The sequence below is a fragment of the Crocodylus siamensis genome, chromosome 5 (genome assembly GCF_052110815.1).
Source record: "Crocodylus siamensis isolate JL-2025a chromosome 5, ASM5211081v1, whole genome shotgun sequence".
NCBI classification, from domain to species: domain Eukaryota; kingdom Metazoa; phylum Chordata; order Crocodylia; family Crocodylidae; genus Crocodylus; species Crocodylus siamensis.
Genome location: NC_143399.1, coordinates 151,550,739 through 151,566,276, shown reverse-complemented (window position 1 = coordinate 151,566,276; position 15,538 = coordinate 151,550,739). Strand labels below are relative to the sequence as shown.

Sequence of the window (15,538 nt, the reverse complement as noted above, 5' to 3'; positions counted from 1 at the left end):
GTAATTGCACTGCCTTCCTGTTTTGTTTTATTTTTTTCCGCCCTAACAGCCCTGCTACTGAACTAAAACAACATGCATTCAGTAAATGTTCCCATAAACTGTTATAACCATGCAGAAACTATTCTAATCACTTGACCACATACACTGTTATTGTTTATAAATTATTATAGATCAGCTCTATCGCCTTCACTGTTTTATTCTAATGACAGCAAAGTGACAGGAAGTTATTTTTTTTTGGTCAGGAACTTTGTGGAAAATGACTAGATTGGAGCGGCTGAATAATTGGATTTGTAACAGTTGTGGTTTGGGGCATTCTAAAACATGAGGTTGTCACCTGATGATTCCCAGAACACAATGATTTGAAGCAGTCACAACTAAGTAAATGAAGTAAATGGCTAAGCATTGTGAAATTATTCCCCCCCCCCAGTAGTTTTTTCCCCATTTTAAAAATAGTTGGTTTTTGGCAGATTTCCTACTTTACCATTATATGTGTTTAAAAAAAAAATCTCTTCATGCTACTTATGCCTTCTCCAAAAGCTGGAAAAGTTATTATGCCTGTGTATGAAGCAGCTATGACTTCTCTTTATATTCCAGGCTATTTCTGCTTGCTTTTCCTGACATATTAGTTAGTTCTACAGAACTGTTTCAGGTAGGAGAGAGTAAGCTAGCGTCTATTCATCAGTCACCGTCTACAGAATTTTTAACTAAGTTCTGCTGGTAGAACTTGTATTGCTGGTAATGGTGCTTGAGCCAGAAAACCTTGAGATTGACCATCCCAGGCTAAATTGGGATGTTAGCTATGAAAGAGGAAAGTATTTTTGCTTGTTAATGTAGCTAGTTTTTTTTTGCTGAGTTGCAGAAAGAAAATAAGTATGTAACCTCCTGACACCAATACTTTGTTATGTTTGTACATAGCTTGTGGCGAAGCCCTGTTATGTAGGGTTTCCAGATATTACTACCTAAGCAATAGCAAATATTCTTTTAAGAGAACTGCAGTACTTGAAGCCTTTATTTTGGAGGTCTCTATGATTTACTAATCACAAGATGGCCTCTGGGTCACCCACATGGACATCCTGCCAGATAGATTTAAATTGTAACATGCAGGTTTTGTGGCAGTGTAGGATTGGTTAGTTATGCTGGTACAAATCTTAGTACAGTAGAGTGCAGTCACTTTGCAGGATTAAATACTTTACCTGTCCCCCCTGAAGTTGAGGGCTTGTGAATTAGGTGGGAAGGGAAGGTGGGTAAGGAGGGTTAGAGCTACAACAAATACCTGTGAGGAACTTCTGATGATTTCTGGCTGATCAGAGAAGCAGCAGCCTTTGAAGAAAAAGCCAGAACGAACAACTGAGCATCTTATCCCTAATTTGGAAATATGTTGTGAATTAGGTGGGTTGCACACCGCCTAGATACCAATGTTCCAGGTTCTGCTGTCAGACACAGTTATATGGGAATAAGCTCTAATGGCAAAAAGACTAATTATTATGGGATATCTGTATCTACACTGTGGGATTTACTACTGCATCAGCTATAGCAGCGTAGTTAAACCAGTGCAGCTTTCTAGTACAGACAAACCCTAGGAGTTAAAAGAGGGCAACATTAAAAGCATTAATGACCACATCAAGACCAATACATTAGACACCTGGACAGAATTTAGCAGACTTAAACAGAATTTAGGCCTCTAGGTAAAAATAAATAAATTCTAGACTAACTCCTCTTCAGCAGTCTTAAGATTCTTTAGACACTTAAATTCATTCAGCACTTACATTCTGACCTGAACACATTCCTAGGCAACTAAACTTAGGTTTCTGAGCACGCACAGAAGTGCCCCAGATCTTGCAATTAGGTGATTAACTCCTACCTAAACTGCACTGCAATCCAGGAAAGAGATTCATAGTGGTTATGTCCCCAGAAATACCTGATCTGTTAGGCATGCCAAGAGTGCCTATCTCATACTGACACAATGTAGTACAGTATAAGACTTAGCACACATGGCCAATTGTTACTAGGAAAACATGGCAGGAAGAAGAGGTTAGGTGGTGGAGCCAGAGAGAACAAGCAAGAGGTAGTGTGTTTCTGTGGCTCAGGAGAGTGGCTTTGAGTCTCAGCTGCCAGAGCTCTTTACACATTACATTAAATAGTTATTAGATTAAAAAAGCAGAAATAACCTTGATACCATGATTGGAAATGAGGACTTGACCCTCCCAATGGATGTGTCCTCATCACTGAGGTGTGGAATCATACTCACTATTGCTTGTTTTTCTGAGCTCATGACTCTTGCATTTCTTTCTGTTTAGTGGCCCAGCTTCAGCAGGAAGTATGGAGAATGCCTGTAGTCAGAATGTTACATAGTGTGGGAGCTTGGACATTCTCCTAGGAGATGTCAAAGTGAGACCCCCTCCAACCGAGTAGGTCCTAGAAGCCAGGTCTCTTGCTTCCTGGGTGAATGCTCTGCCCATGAAACTGGTGTGCAAAAGGTGGGCACCAGTGATAGCAGCAGTAGCCACTACTGCCACTTTTGGGCATCTACCCTCAGTGGAAGCCTAGATGTCAACCAGATAGAAGTGCCTAATGTGCAGCCCTGTGTCAGGTACTTAAGCATCAAGGAAGAGGCAGGAGTTCAAATACCCTGTGTTAGTGCTTCCTTTTGGTTCTCTTTAGCTGATCACCCTTTGCTCTAAATCCCCTTCTCAAAGCTGCTAAACACTCCCCATTTACTGTATATGTATCTTGGGTTCCTAACCACTCTGTTTGAATCACCTTCCAGGCACCTCTTCTTAGACTTCAGAATTCCTGAAATGTAGGAGCCTGCAAGACTGATCTTGATCTGGCTCTTAGTTGCTAGGGCAGGGGAACTTACTTGACAATAAAAGTGGTAGTGGTTTAGTATTTCCTTGGCTCAAAACAGCAATAAGGGAAACTTCAACCGAGCTTGGGAAATGCTGTACATTTTGTCTTCTTCCAATTACTCAACACTTGTTTTGCTTCTCTCTTGTCTCACCACTTTCAGTATGTCTCCATCTACATACACAGTGCAGTATAGAAGCATCTGTGCTAGCTTTGAATGAGAACATTATTCTGAGTTCAGCACCATGCTAATGTGGCTGTGCTACTTCTGATATGAAACTTGCTCAAGCGTCTCTACTTGGCCATCCCTTCTTTTGTGCAGACATACACGTAGGTATAAGAGAGTATGATGGGCATCTAATATGAATAAAGGAAAGGGTCAGGCTACAAAACAGGCCTTGCAACACTTTCACTATGAGAGCATTAGCTTTCCATGGGAAGGGAGGGCTGTGGGTTGTCCTGATGGAGTTACTTTTCTTTTAGCTACCTGAAGCAATTCATTTGAGGTTGGAGAAAGAAAGCAGACAGCTTTGGGGATTGAGCATTGTAAAAGATTATGTGGCTGTAGGATAGAGGAGAAAGGTATATAAAAGATCACAGGAAATCCTCAAACAAGAGAAGACAGAAACAAAAACTATGGAACAGAAAACCTAGACGGAGAAGAGCAAAAGGTAGATATGAAGAGCAAGTTATGTTAAGTGTGACTGGGTCAGAATGGGGATGAAAATACAGTAGAGACTTGGAAACTGACAGGAGGAAAACTTCCCTCAGATACCCTTTGCTTAGCATAACAAGTACATCCATTTTGGAGGGAGAAACCCCACATCTTTTTATATATACCTTTTCGGTCTAAAACTCTGGTTACCCCTCAGTGGTAACTAGTTTACAAATTAAAGGTCAGCCAGCACTTCACCTAATGGCAATTAGCTCCATTGACTATGATAGAACTATGTGAGTTTATCCTATTTAAGGGTCAGTCCCCAAAGATAAAGGAGGTGCTCTGTGTTTAGCCATCTATGCCTATGAAAGTAAGTGGAAATCACTACGAAATCAAGATACTAATGTTTTTTGAACACTATGCACTGGTGTAAAAAGCTATACAAGATGCATGGAAGTGGAAGATTGGGCCCTAAGTGTTTCTCTGGTGCTGAAAGAGGCAATAGAATCCCTGGGGAAAAAAAATTATTTCATACATTAAATTATTACACCCTGACTACATGTTCCCCTGCCACTGCTGATACAAAAATGCCTTTTGTGCTTGCGTTCTTGTTTAACTGTTTAAAAGTTTGCTGTCAGGGGTTTATGAACTGGAGTGTGGAGGGATTTCCATTTGAAATACAAGCAATACTTCTGGGTAGTTGTGGTTTGGGCTTAGGGAGAAGTATTCTTGAGTGCTTTCTGTTTCAATGCTTTTGGTTTGTGAAAAATATTATTTATTCTGCAAATAACATTAAGTTATTGAGAACACCAGACTAGATTCTCAGCAGAATAAATCGGTTTAACTCTGGCATAGTTAATGGACCCATCCCATTTATGACAGTTGACTGTCTGGCCCCTCTGTATGCAAACAGCAATTTGTCTAAATCTATGGCTGCTTTTTTAACAATGAATCTTTCTAAAACAGGGGTGACCAATATCTGGCCTGTGGAGCCATGTCACCTGGCTGAAGCAATGAACACTGCCCCCATTCATTTTACTACTAAATGTTTGGATTTGTGGGGAGCCCTGTGGGCCAGATCTGTGATGAGAAGCCATGCTATCTGGCCCACAGGCAGCCTTTGTAGCCAAACACTTGGTGGGCCAGGTGATACAGCTGCAGTCTCCAGATCTGGCCAGCAGACTGGCCCCAAGCCACCCATCTGGCCCATCATTGTTCTAAAATAATGTCATTGGTCAGTGACTCTGCCTCTACTCCTAGAGTTTCCCACAGAACTGATGTAATCTTCCTTTGGTCTCAAGGAAAACAAGTATGGCTCTCAGTGATTTATCTCAAAGCATTTCTGAAGTATTTATTTGCTTCTCTGGAGGGCACTGGCCATGATCAAGTTTTCAACCTAACACAGTCTTTGCATCTGTTTTAATAAATGAGTGTGGATGCAGTGGTACCGGTATGGATTTATTGCAGTTCAGTCTGTTGTGGTACAGTAGCTTACATCAGTATGGTTGTGTGCACACACAGGGGGAGAACTGCACAGACTTAATTAAGCCATTGCCTAAACTATGTGCACACAAACCCTAATGTATTTTATGTATCCTGCCAAGATTGTCTTATGGTCTGATGCTGTCCTTTGGGCGAGGTACAGACATTACATTTTTACCAGCATAAGTTATCAGAAACCAGTCTATACCTGTAACAGATCAGACATTTGGCACACACAGACTGGTTTAAAAATGGCAAAACCCAGGCTAAGACTTGCCCCCCACCATCAAAGGGTGAACGTGTGTTCTGTTCACTACTAATCTAAAGTATGCAGCTTACAGAAAACCACTTAGATCGATTCTGCCTTGGCTTGTTGAATGTCTGTACCTGGTAGGTCTCTGCTAAGTTTCAGTCCCTGATTTGATGCTGCGGAGATGTGACTGAATCTCTGAATCGAATCAGAGGACCCTTTAATCTCTCCAAATCAAATCAGAACCCTCCAAATCCATTTGGAGAGTTTTAGAAAGATTCAGCAATTCGGACATAGTCACAACTTTACATTTTTTTTTACATACCTCTAGGTAGCAGCTTGGCTTGTGAATGCTGTGATGCTGGGATGCATGGAGTGTCCCACAGGAGCACAGGGGGCTCCCAGCGTGCTCCACAGCAGACCCAGAAGTGGACCAGAAGCACTTCCAGTCCGATTCTGGGTCTGGCAGAGAGCACGCAGGGGAGCCCCCGTGCTCTGGTGCCTCCTGGGTCTGAGGGGGCACCCAGGGTCCTTCTGCAGCCAGTCGCTGAGTCAGAGGGTAAGGGGGGGCCTCGCAGTGTGCTCCCCGGCAGACCCAGAAGTGGACCAAAAGTACTTGCGGTCCACTTCTGGGTTCGCCACCGATCATGCAGGGGGGCCCCCGCACTCCTGCGGGATGCTCCATCCACCCCAGCATTGCAGTGTTCATGAGCCATGCCTGGCACCTTGAGGTATGTAGAAAAAACATTTAAAGCTGTATCTATGGCTTAATCACTGATTCTCTGAATTGGTATTGAATCTTCAGATTTGGCTGAATCAAATTAGGGATAGTGATCTGAATCAACTAATTGAATCCGAATTGAATAGGGCCCGCTTCACCCACCCCTAGTACCTAGCCATAATGGAATGATTTGATTAAGCAGTTGTCCTCCAATAGTTGAACTTGAACAGATTATTGAATTACTGTGCAAGTATTGGGCTTCACTCTCAGTGGTGCGTCCAATATTTCTGTTTTAAAGAAACTATTTCTACTTCAATGTTCTCAGATATATCAGGTTCCTCAGCATGACATACGATTTCCCAGAGATGATAGTGGAAATGTTAACATATAGCTGTATTCCTCCAGTCTGCCAGAAGGTAAGGTAGAGATGCACCTTTATATACTGACTCTATCTGTGATGCATAATCTTTCATGACCCCAAGCTCACTTCATCAGGTGCTAGGCAGCTCTGATTCAGTTAGACTATAAGCTGCATCTCCACCCTGCCTTCTGCCTGACTTCAGCCTAACTTGGCTAATTATCTGCTGACAGTCTGAATTATTAGCCATATAAATTTATTTAATAGTAGTGTTTAAAGGCCTCAGTCTTGATTAAAACCCCATTATACTAGGCACAGTTAGGATCTGTTCGGTGTGCCAGCACAAATGAGCTGGGGAAAGGAAGGGAGCATATGGAAGCTCTTTTCTCCTTTGGACCAAGGCATTTCCTAAAGAGCTTGTACATTCCCCTCATGTAGATAGGTGAAGAAGGGCAAGAGACCTTTGACACTGCTGCTTTCCAGGATGTCCAGTTTTGGGGGCTCAGGAAACTAAAGCTACTAAAGATAGACAATGACCTGGTACAACTTCCTCCTTCCGTAGAATAGCAGAGATTGGGAGGGAGACAGTGACTCCCCAAAGCGAAATCTATTTTGTTTTATGTTATTGCTCTGGAGAACTTGTTAGACCATATTCGGCTGCCACTACCCATGCAAGCTTGTTCTCTCATTCTCTGCAGTATAGTACATAGCACCTTGCCCAACCTAAAACTTGAAGAACTTTATTCTGGATTGGGCTATTAACAGGGATCTGAACTTTTCATTTGCCATGGAAAAATGCAGTAAAATGTGGATTTTTCATTTTAAGGAGAAAAACGCAGATTTTCTCTTTTCAAGCAGCAGGGATGGTGGTGTAGAGTTGTGCCCCCACTGCTGATGGGTGGGCGGGGGGGTACCTCATAGCGTTGTGGGGCTCCCACCCCACTCTGCCTGCCGCACCAGGTCTTGCCCACCGCACCCAGGCCCTGGGTAGAGAGCAGCAGGGAGAGCTCTGAGTGCACAACTGCCAGCCCACATCCGTGCCCCTGCCATTGGCTCCATTTCAGTTGTGCCACTTGTGGGGCATGGGGAGCTAAGCTCCATGCTCCACTCTGGCCGCAGCAGCTACTGCTTCCCACAGGCAACATCTGAGGCTTGGGTGCTGCTGGGAGGGGCAAGGAGCTGCAGACCTGGGTCCCTGGCCCCCTCCAGCAGGTCTGGGAGAAGGGGGAAGGCAAAGGGCTTTGGGTCAAGAGTGAGAGACACTGCTTGGGTTAGGGGGGACCTGTGGGTCGGGAGTGAGGGGCAGGGGCAGTGTCACAAAGCCAGTGGGAGGGACAGCCGCAGCCAGACCCACATCCTGGTAAGCAAAGGGGACAGGGAGCTCTGATTTTCCAGGATAAAAAGCCCAAAATGAAACACGAACATTTATAGATATTTAGAATGTATTTATTATAGTGATTTGAGGCACTGGTAGGCTTTCAAATTGCTTTAAAATTTGTAAATTTATCAATAAAACATTGTGTTCAACTGTGTGTGTGTGTGCGTGTATATATCTATAGATATATATATAAAAATAACAGCGTTTCATTTTAATCATGGAAAAACATGGATTTTGGGGTTTTTAATCAGGTAATTTGCAATTTTATCAGAGAATTCGTGATTTTTAAACAGAGAAAATCAGGATCCCTGGTAATTACCAGTTTGTCCATAGAAAAGAGATAACCCTTGCCTCCATTTAGAGCATTTATTTTGGAGATCATTATTCCTGAAGTATTCATTTCAAAGAAAAACTGCATGAAGACTGTGGAAGGAAATACAGATACAGTACCCACTAAAATATTGTATGTAGGTATTCCATACTGCAGTGGTTTTGCAAAGCCTCCTTTTATTTCATGAAATTTATTGACACTTGAAAAATAACTGCATAATTTTATTTTAAATCTCTGATGTCCAGTCAGAGAATCAGTTTCTGATCATTGAATTCACCAAATGCCCATTGAAAAAGTATTCGCAAATTTACAGTATTATCTCATTTGAAAATTTCCACATATAGCTGCTAACTGTTTGGTAAGGAGTTTCCTGGACATGTGATAGAGCTGAGATGATTCACTGCTTTTTGCTTCTCCTTTAAAAGGGTTGCAACATTCGATAAACTTGCAGTTCAGCTTTTACTTGAACGCTGTTGTTTGTAAAGAAGCAGAATAATTGAAGAATCTTTCAAGCTCTGTTCTTGCTCTAAAATTAATTGCTTGATTATTATGCGCTTACAGGAATTTGTAACTGTCTTGGTACGAGACCCAAGGATACAGAAAGAAGACTCCTGGCATTCATATATAAACTATGAGATATTCATTCATGTAAGTATTAATAGAGTGAAAAAGCTTTGCGTTTCTGCAGCACCGTCCATAATGACTATTAACATTTAACAAATATTATTGAAATGAGTCTTGGAACACCACACTTCTGGGAGGTACAAAAGTATGATTCTCCTTCCATGGATGGGTAAACAAAAGAACAGATTTGCTGCTTGACTTTGGCCAAGTCATTCATGTCACGTTGGCTCTCATTTGTGTGCTCAGCAACCAATATCCTTTATGTTTCTAACTCTTAAACAGAGAACTCTTGTGGCAAACATGGTATGCTTGGGGGGTCTTATTATAATAAGAAAAAAACATTGGGCATCATGAGTTCCTGTTTATGCAGCTTTCTTTTCAACTAACCACCCATTATTTGCTTCTTAAATAAGATTCTTGACATTCTATTTACCAAGTTAAGGTATGTGGCTGCTGTGATAGTATATATTTTCAATCTGTCTTGATATTTATATTGTGCCTAGTTCAGTGCTACCTCGATAGGTCAAGTGATTGTTTTAAAGATTTATAATTTTCATGTACCACATCTGAATAAGAATACATTTGGAATTATACCATTATATCCTAATTCTGCCATGTATTTAATTATTTTTTGTTAATTTGTATTCGATGGGAATACTTTTCTTGTGTGAAATGTTACAGAGACTATAATAATGTATATAAACTAATTGAGATGGAGGACTTTGGTGTCTGAATGGCATTTTGCAAATATAATCAAATACTTAGGTGAAAGTTTGAAAGCACAGTGCTGACATGACTGGCACAAGACTAAATGCTCATGCTTTCTGAGGGTGGGGGTAACTTAATCTCCATGATGAAAACAAATATTCAGATGCTTGGTAACAAAGCATCCAGCCTGACAAATGCTTATTCCCCAGAAAGAAATGCAGTACTCAAGACCTCTTGGTTCAGAGATGATACCTTTTATTAGACCAACTAAGACATCTCAAAAAATTATCTTTCTTTGCAAGCTTTCAGGCAGATGCATCCTTGCAAAGAAAGATATATTTTTTGCAATTTCTAAGTTGGTCTAATAAAAAGTATCATCTCTAAACCAAGAAGTCTAGAGTTTTGCATTTCTTTTTGTCTCAGACCAACATAGCTACCAAATACACCCCTACTCCCCAGAAAAGAATGAGAAGCGGTTGAAACTTGAAATTTCCTCTTTCCAGAAGACTTGACATTTTTTAATTTGGCTTAGTTCTGATTTAAAACATAGTCCATTCTTTTTAAGTGATGTGGGAAATGGAAATTGTGTATATTTGTAATTTGTAGCTGTATTGGTGTTTCATGTATTTGTGTTTCTGAAGAGAAAATATGTCCCTTGGCACCTCAGCATCTGCTGACTGATGGTGATATGAATTAATTTCACCATTGGTATTCAGTCCTGGGGAGCAGTGGATCTGACAAGAATTGTTAATTGTTGGGAATACCTCATGTTTGGGGATCCCAAGTCTGCAAGGCTTCTGACTCTCAAGGCTGTCCAATTCTTAGAGTAATTAGCTCCATGTTGATGAGAACTGGGTATCTGTGGGAGGCAGTCGGCCAGGAAGTCTGGAAGGCCAGAGCTCCCTGGTTTGGGGATATCCAGGTTCTTGGTGTCCTGCTGCAGAGCAGGCTACATTCTGGCAGCCTGGGGAGCAGCTGCCCAAGAATAGGGGATCTGAGGAGTCCGCTGTCCAGAGGCAGTCTGAATGGTGTGGGCTGTGCTAGATCTGCTGACCTTGCTGGGCTGCTGAGAAGCCAGGTGGGCAAATTGATAGGAAAACAGGCAAAATGGGAAAATGTTTCTTTGAATGAATTGGCATCTTCTGATGAGAAAAAAGCATCTTTCTGCTGGAAAATTTCTTATTAGCTCTAGCAGCAATAAGCACTCATACTAGTCCCTGCAATTTAGTGAGGATATGTTTGGAAGAAGCACATCTAGGATAAAAGTTTTGAAGATAATAGATAGAGCTGGTTATATATATATAAATATATATATATATAGAGAGAGAGAGAGAGCGAGCGCTGGTTATATATATATATATATATATATAAAAATCAGTTTCCTGTTGGAATTTTTTTCTGATAAACTTCAGTATGCTGTAACTGAGACTTGAACCTTGGTCGCCTCTTGTTTTCAAAACAAAATTATAGGAAATTTGTTCCCTGAAATGTAAAGATCTCGTACTGGCCTGGTGTAGGATACAACTATTTGCATTGCTCTTCTATGAAACTGCATTGACATTTGTCCCTTAGTTTTCAGGAATATAATTGTTTTTCCTCCAGTATCAAACCTGTGCTGTTTTTTTCAGTCTAAGTGACTTGCAAAGTAAACTGAGTCTCTTTTCCCAATAGACAAATAGCATGTGTTTTACAAGGAAAACATCATGTGTTAGGCGACGCTTTCGAGAATTTGTATGGCTGCGGCAGAGGCTTCAGAGTAATGCTGTGTTAATGTGAGTAGCCTTTTTCATATTGTCTTTTGCCACTAAATACAGGTTTCTTGTCTGTTCTTTAACTTTGCTTTTAGAGAATCATAAAAACTAAGTTAAATAAGGCTAGTTAGACCATATTCTGTAGTCCCTTTCCCTGCATGAGTTCATTCTCTACCATATATGTATATGAGTGCTTTGCATGGTCTAAAATTAAATGTTTAATAGATGAGGCCTAACACACCCCAAAATTATAAAGTGTTATGTGCAAAGTTTGGGGCTATGCTGAAGTCACTAAGCTGACTATTGAAATATTCAATGAACTACTAAGGCAAGTTTTGCAGCCCAGACTCAGTTAAAAAACCCCAAAAAACCATGAATGAGCTGGGGTAAGAACAGAAGGTGCAAATTGTGGAAACAAACATGGAAGGAAGATCTAAGAAGCCAGCAATATAGATGAATGGCTGAAATGAAGGACAGAGCTCAGATTCATCCAGCCATGGCTAGACTACTGCTGGCATCCTAGCCAGTTTAAAGTTAGGTTTGGTGTATCTATGCTACACTATACTATACAATGCCATGATATTTTCAGCTTTTTTTCCTCCCCTCTATTTAGTTAGGGACTGGCTTTGGTTTGACTATGTCCAAATAGAAGGAGAGGGGGTGCCTATCATTAAAATGATGTTCCTAAAATTAGATTATTTCAGTTTTGCCAACTTTGAAGATTTTGTCCTAATCTTTGGTATATTTTCTCAGATCCCCAGTTCGGGAAGCTAGGGAATTACACAAGCATTTTAGCAGTCATTCTTTTAAAAAAGTAAATTTTAGCCCTCATGGTTGCTAAGCAAAGCTCAAAACTTTGACCCTGAAAGTTTTAAAACTAAACAAACACAAAAATAACACTTTGCTTTTAAAGAAAATTCTAATTTGTAAACCCATCTCTTGCTTTGTTGGGACTTGACGCACCTTTTGAATGCTTGGGGTTGGCAATGCTGTCATTTACTTAAACAATCTTTCTAAGCCCTTTTTATTTTCATAGATTTCATAGACATTATTTTAATTATTATTACTTTTTTTCAAAGACAATTACCTGAACTTCCATCTAAAACGCCCTTTTTTAATATGAATAACCCTCAGCATGTAGATCATCGTCGACAGGGCCTTCAAGAATTTCTTGAGAAGTAAGTACAGTATCTTTTAGAAGTGTTGACTTTGTACTATTCAATGATGTCATTCTTTTGCATTTTTTAGTGCAGCTCATCTCTTGTACATGAGAGCCATCTTGTGGCTTGCCTTATGAAATGCACTTTTAGATTTACCCTTCTCATTTTCATTTGCTTGCCTGTTGCAAGAGAATTTCTGTTTAAGCTTTGTGCATATCACTGGTTTGATGATAACTGTGATACAACAGTGAGTTTTGTTGTAAGTACTGTTGTAAGTATTGAAGTATTTAAATTATTTCATGGTTTTATTGGGGTTTAAAATCCAGCCATGGTGAAAACTTTGATTGACCAGCAACAAAGAAAAAAAGTAATAGGCCCCCTGCTGCTCTCTTTTTGTTGGTGGGGAATCCAGCAATTAACAGTTTTCTCACAAACAGTTAAGTGCTGGGGTTAGGGAAGCTCTGCAGTGGGGAATCTTATTAGACATGTTTTTCACTAATTCTATCTTCCACATAACATATGGGTCTCCTAATGTAATTTAAACAAAGCTGTCTCTAACAGCTGAAATAATTTTTACTGCTATGCCAGTTAGTTTTCTTCCCGTAGTCATTACTAAACTTATAGTCAGTGCTTACCTTTGCCTATATCAAATCTTCCACCTGTACCAATACAATTTTACCTGAAGTAGTACTACCGCTGATACCAATTTTCTTGTGTAAATTACCCTAGTGCAGACATGGCCTGTAAGGAGATGGGGCCTGTCCCTTGTATGGGACCTTAAGCTTGAAAATACTGTATAAAAGGTTAGTGTGAATGAGCCAAAAGATTTTTTTTTAAGTGGTCTTCTGGGCTAGGCTGTAACCAGAATTAAAATTTGAACAGGTTATTAATTGAGTACTTAGACTATAAGGACATTTTTTTTACATGCTCTGGGAGATGGTGCCGGGTGCTTTAGTTAGCAAGTTGTAATAATTAAAAGCAATGTGCAGTGTGTGTTTCAGCATCCCCATGTGTCTTCACACTGAAAAGATTGTGGCAGGGTGCTTTGAACTAAAGCTCATTGAACGTATTTTATTTCAGAGCACCCCGCTGCCATTTTTTCAGTACAGGGATGCTGATGCATGTGACACGGAAGGCTGCTGCAGCACATCAATTTCCGTGCTCCAGTAGACTCAGTTAATCGAGTCTGCTCTGACATTCTGGATTTCCAGCACATAAGAGGAGGCTCCCTGAACATCTGTAGGAGCCATAAGGTACTACCCTGCCCTACTTTATGCCTAACATGGTTTAAGGAGGTTCAGTGAAACATGAACTGCTAATTCTTAGCTGAACTCAAAAGGACAGGTTAAAGGTCTGAAACTCTGCCCTACCCTCTGCCTGATTTCAGACTACCGTGGTCAACCACCTTTCTTAAACCATGTTAGAAACTTCTTTTTGCCAGCAGGAATGCTTGTAGCATAGTTATCTGTTTACTTTTTTACAGTTCTTAATATTTTCTGCTAGTGCGATGACTGAGCGTTTGTGGTTGTAGTGATGGAAGCATTGCTGAAATCAGGCTGTGACCAGCTTCCTGTTTTTATTAACCATTGTTTTTTGTATACAGTATTTCCTCTGAGCATGATTTGAAGCCAAGGGGGTTAGAATCCTAGCCTTCTATTGACTTCAACATGTACCAGCACGGTAGCTTTATCAGTAATAAAAAGATGGGAAATTTTTAAAATTTCCCGTGCTTTGTGGCACCTGAGTGCAGTCATGCTGGGTATATCTACATGAGATGCTAAATGATCAGTAGATTAATTCTACTGTGCATTAGTCATTGTGGTAAAAAGCTATTGTGCAGCAGAATTAGTATACTGAGCATTAGTGTCACTAAAAAGGCATGCACCAACACTACTGTGGAGTAGTGCCAGTTACTGCACATTTAGTTAGTACCTGTTATTATAGGTACTAAACTCAGCGTGCAGTAACTACAGTGCATTAATGCACATGTAGACATGTCCGATGGTTCTCTGGTCAATGTGCTGTATAGCTTTGTGCTTAATCCTTTGCTATCATTTTCGGATGGGCTGAAGGAGATCTGTCTTAGTATGTTTAATAATTGAGGGTGGGGATCAGTGACCCCTTTTAACTACATTTTAGCAAAAGTCGTGTCTGCCCCTGCTAGAGTTGTGTGTAGCAGTTCTTGGCAGCAAGGTCAGTTGACAGGGTGTGGCTTGAGTATACTAATCCCACCACATTTGGTGGGCTTAACATTCAGACAGCTCCTGATCTGGGAACACAGAGTCAGGACAAAGCTTGTGGGCACTGACGTATCCATGTTCGAGTTCTCCACCCTTTTCTGTGCCATACTGTGGAGTACTGTGTTTCCAGAAGCATGCTGTCATTTTTTAAAATGAAATGTTGAGAAATGGTGCTGAACACCATTGGGCCTCTGAATTTTATTACAGGAAAAATGATTTCTATCTAGGGGTTGTGCCTCCACAAGTCTGCAGGTGTAAGAGAGAGAGAGGTTTCCCTTAAAAGAGGTCAACTTCCCAGCTTTTTGAACACCTTGAGGTTAACTGGATGTTGTGAGAATGGAAAATGACAGCATGCTGAGTATTTCAACCCCATACCATTACTCCAAGAATATTAAGATGAGTATTGTACACCAAAGTTTTAGAAGACGGATTTGTTCTTTGATGTAGCAGTTTGAATGTTTGCTCTTGGATGCTGCATGAAATGTAGCACCCTTTTCTCAGCTCTGGGTAATGCTTGGAGGGTTGTTTTGGTGAGTTGGTTTGGTGTCTGTGTGCACTATTATTGCCCTCTGCTGGCTGGAATGTCAGGCATGTTTCTGTTCCTAGAAATGTTCTCTTAGTTCAGCAACCTAGTTTACCTTTATCTGTGAGCTTGAGGGGGTGGTTCCTTTTCTTGGAACCAAGGTTTATTAAATCTTTCCCTGAGGTTGCATTTTATGTGACTTGCTGACAAGTGTGTTAAATTGCATAATACCAGTGTGAAGTCACTGCTGACTTTGCACTATGAGAAACACTGTGATTGTTAGAGATGAAGTGTGGTTAATCTGAGACCCTTCTAATTCCTTTGCCTATTTTTTTAAGCATTTGGCATCATTTTATTCTGTGGATTGAAATTCTGTGCCCAACACTTTCTACACCACTGGTTCTTCAGCAGCTCCAGGGGTTGGACAGGCCATGTAGCCCTGAGGGGAAAGAACCTCCTAGGAAACAGTAAGGTAGAACTTAGGCAGGCATCCATCCCTCATCATTT

General features: G+C 40.7%; 1 protein-coding gene across 5 annotated transcripts in view; it reads left to right on the top strand.

Moving 5' to 3' along the window:
• SNX10 (sorting nexin 10) overlaps window positions 1-15,538 on the top strand; it is a 78,405-nt gene that overhangs the window by 51,781 nt on the left and 11,086 nt on the right. For all 5 annotated transcript variants that reach the window (XM_090046717.1, XM_090046716.1, XM_090046718.1 and 2 more), the window contains exons 3-5: window positions 8,587-8,673; window positions 11,029-11,129; window positions 12,188-12,286. In XM_090046717.1, coding sequence (XP_089902843.1) covers window positions 8,587-8,673; window positions 11,029-11,129; window positions 12,188-12,286 — 287 coding nt within the window. The remainder of the gene's footprint in view (window positions 1-8,586; window positions 8,674-11,028; window positions 11,130-12,187; window positions 12,287-15,538) is intronic.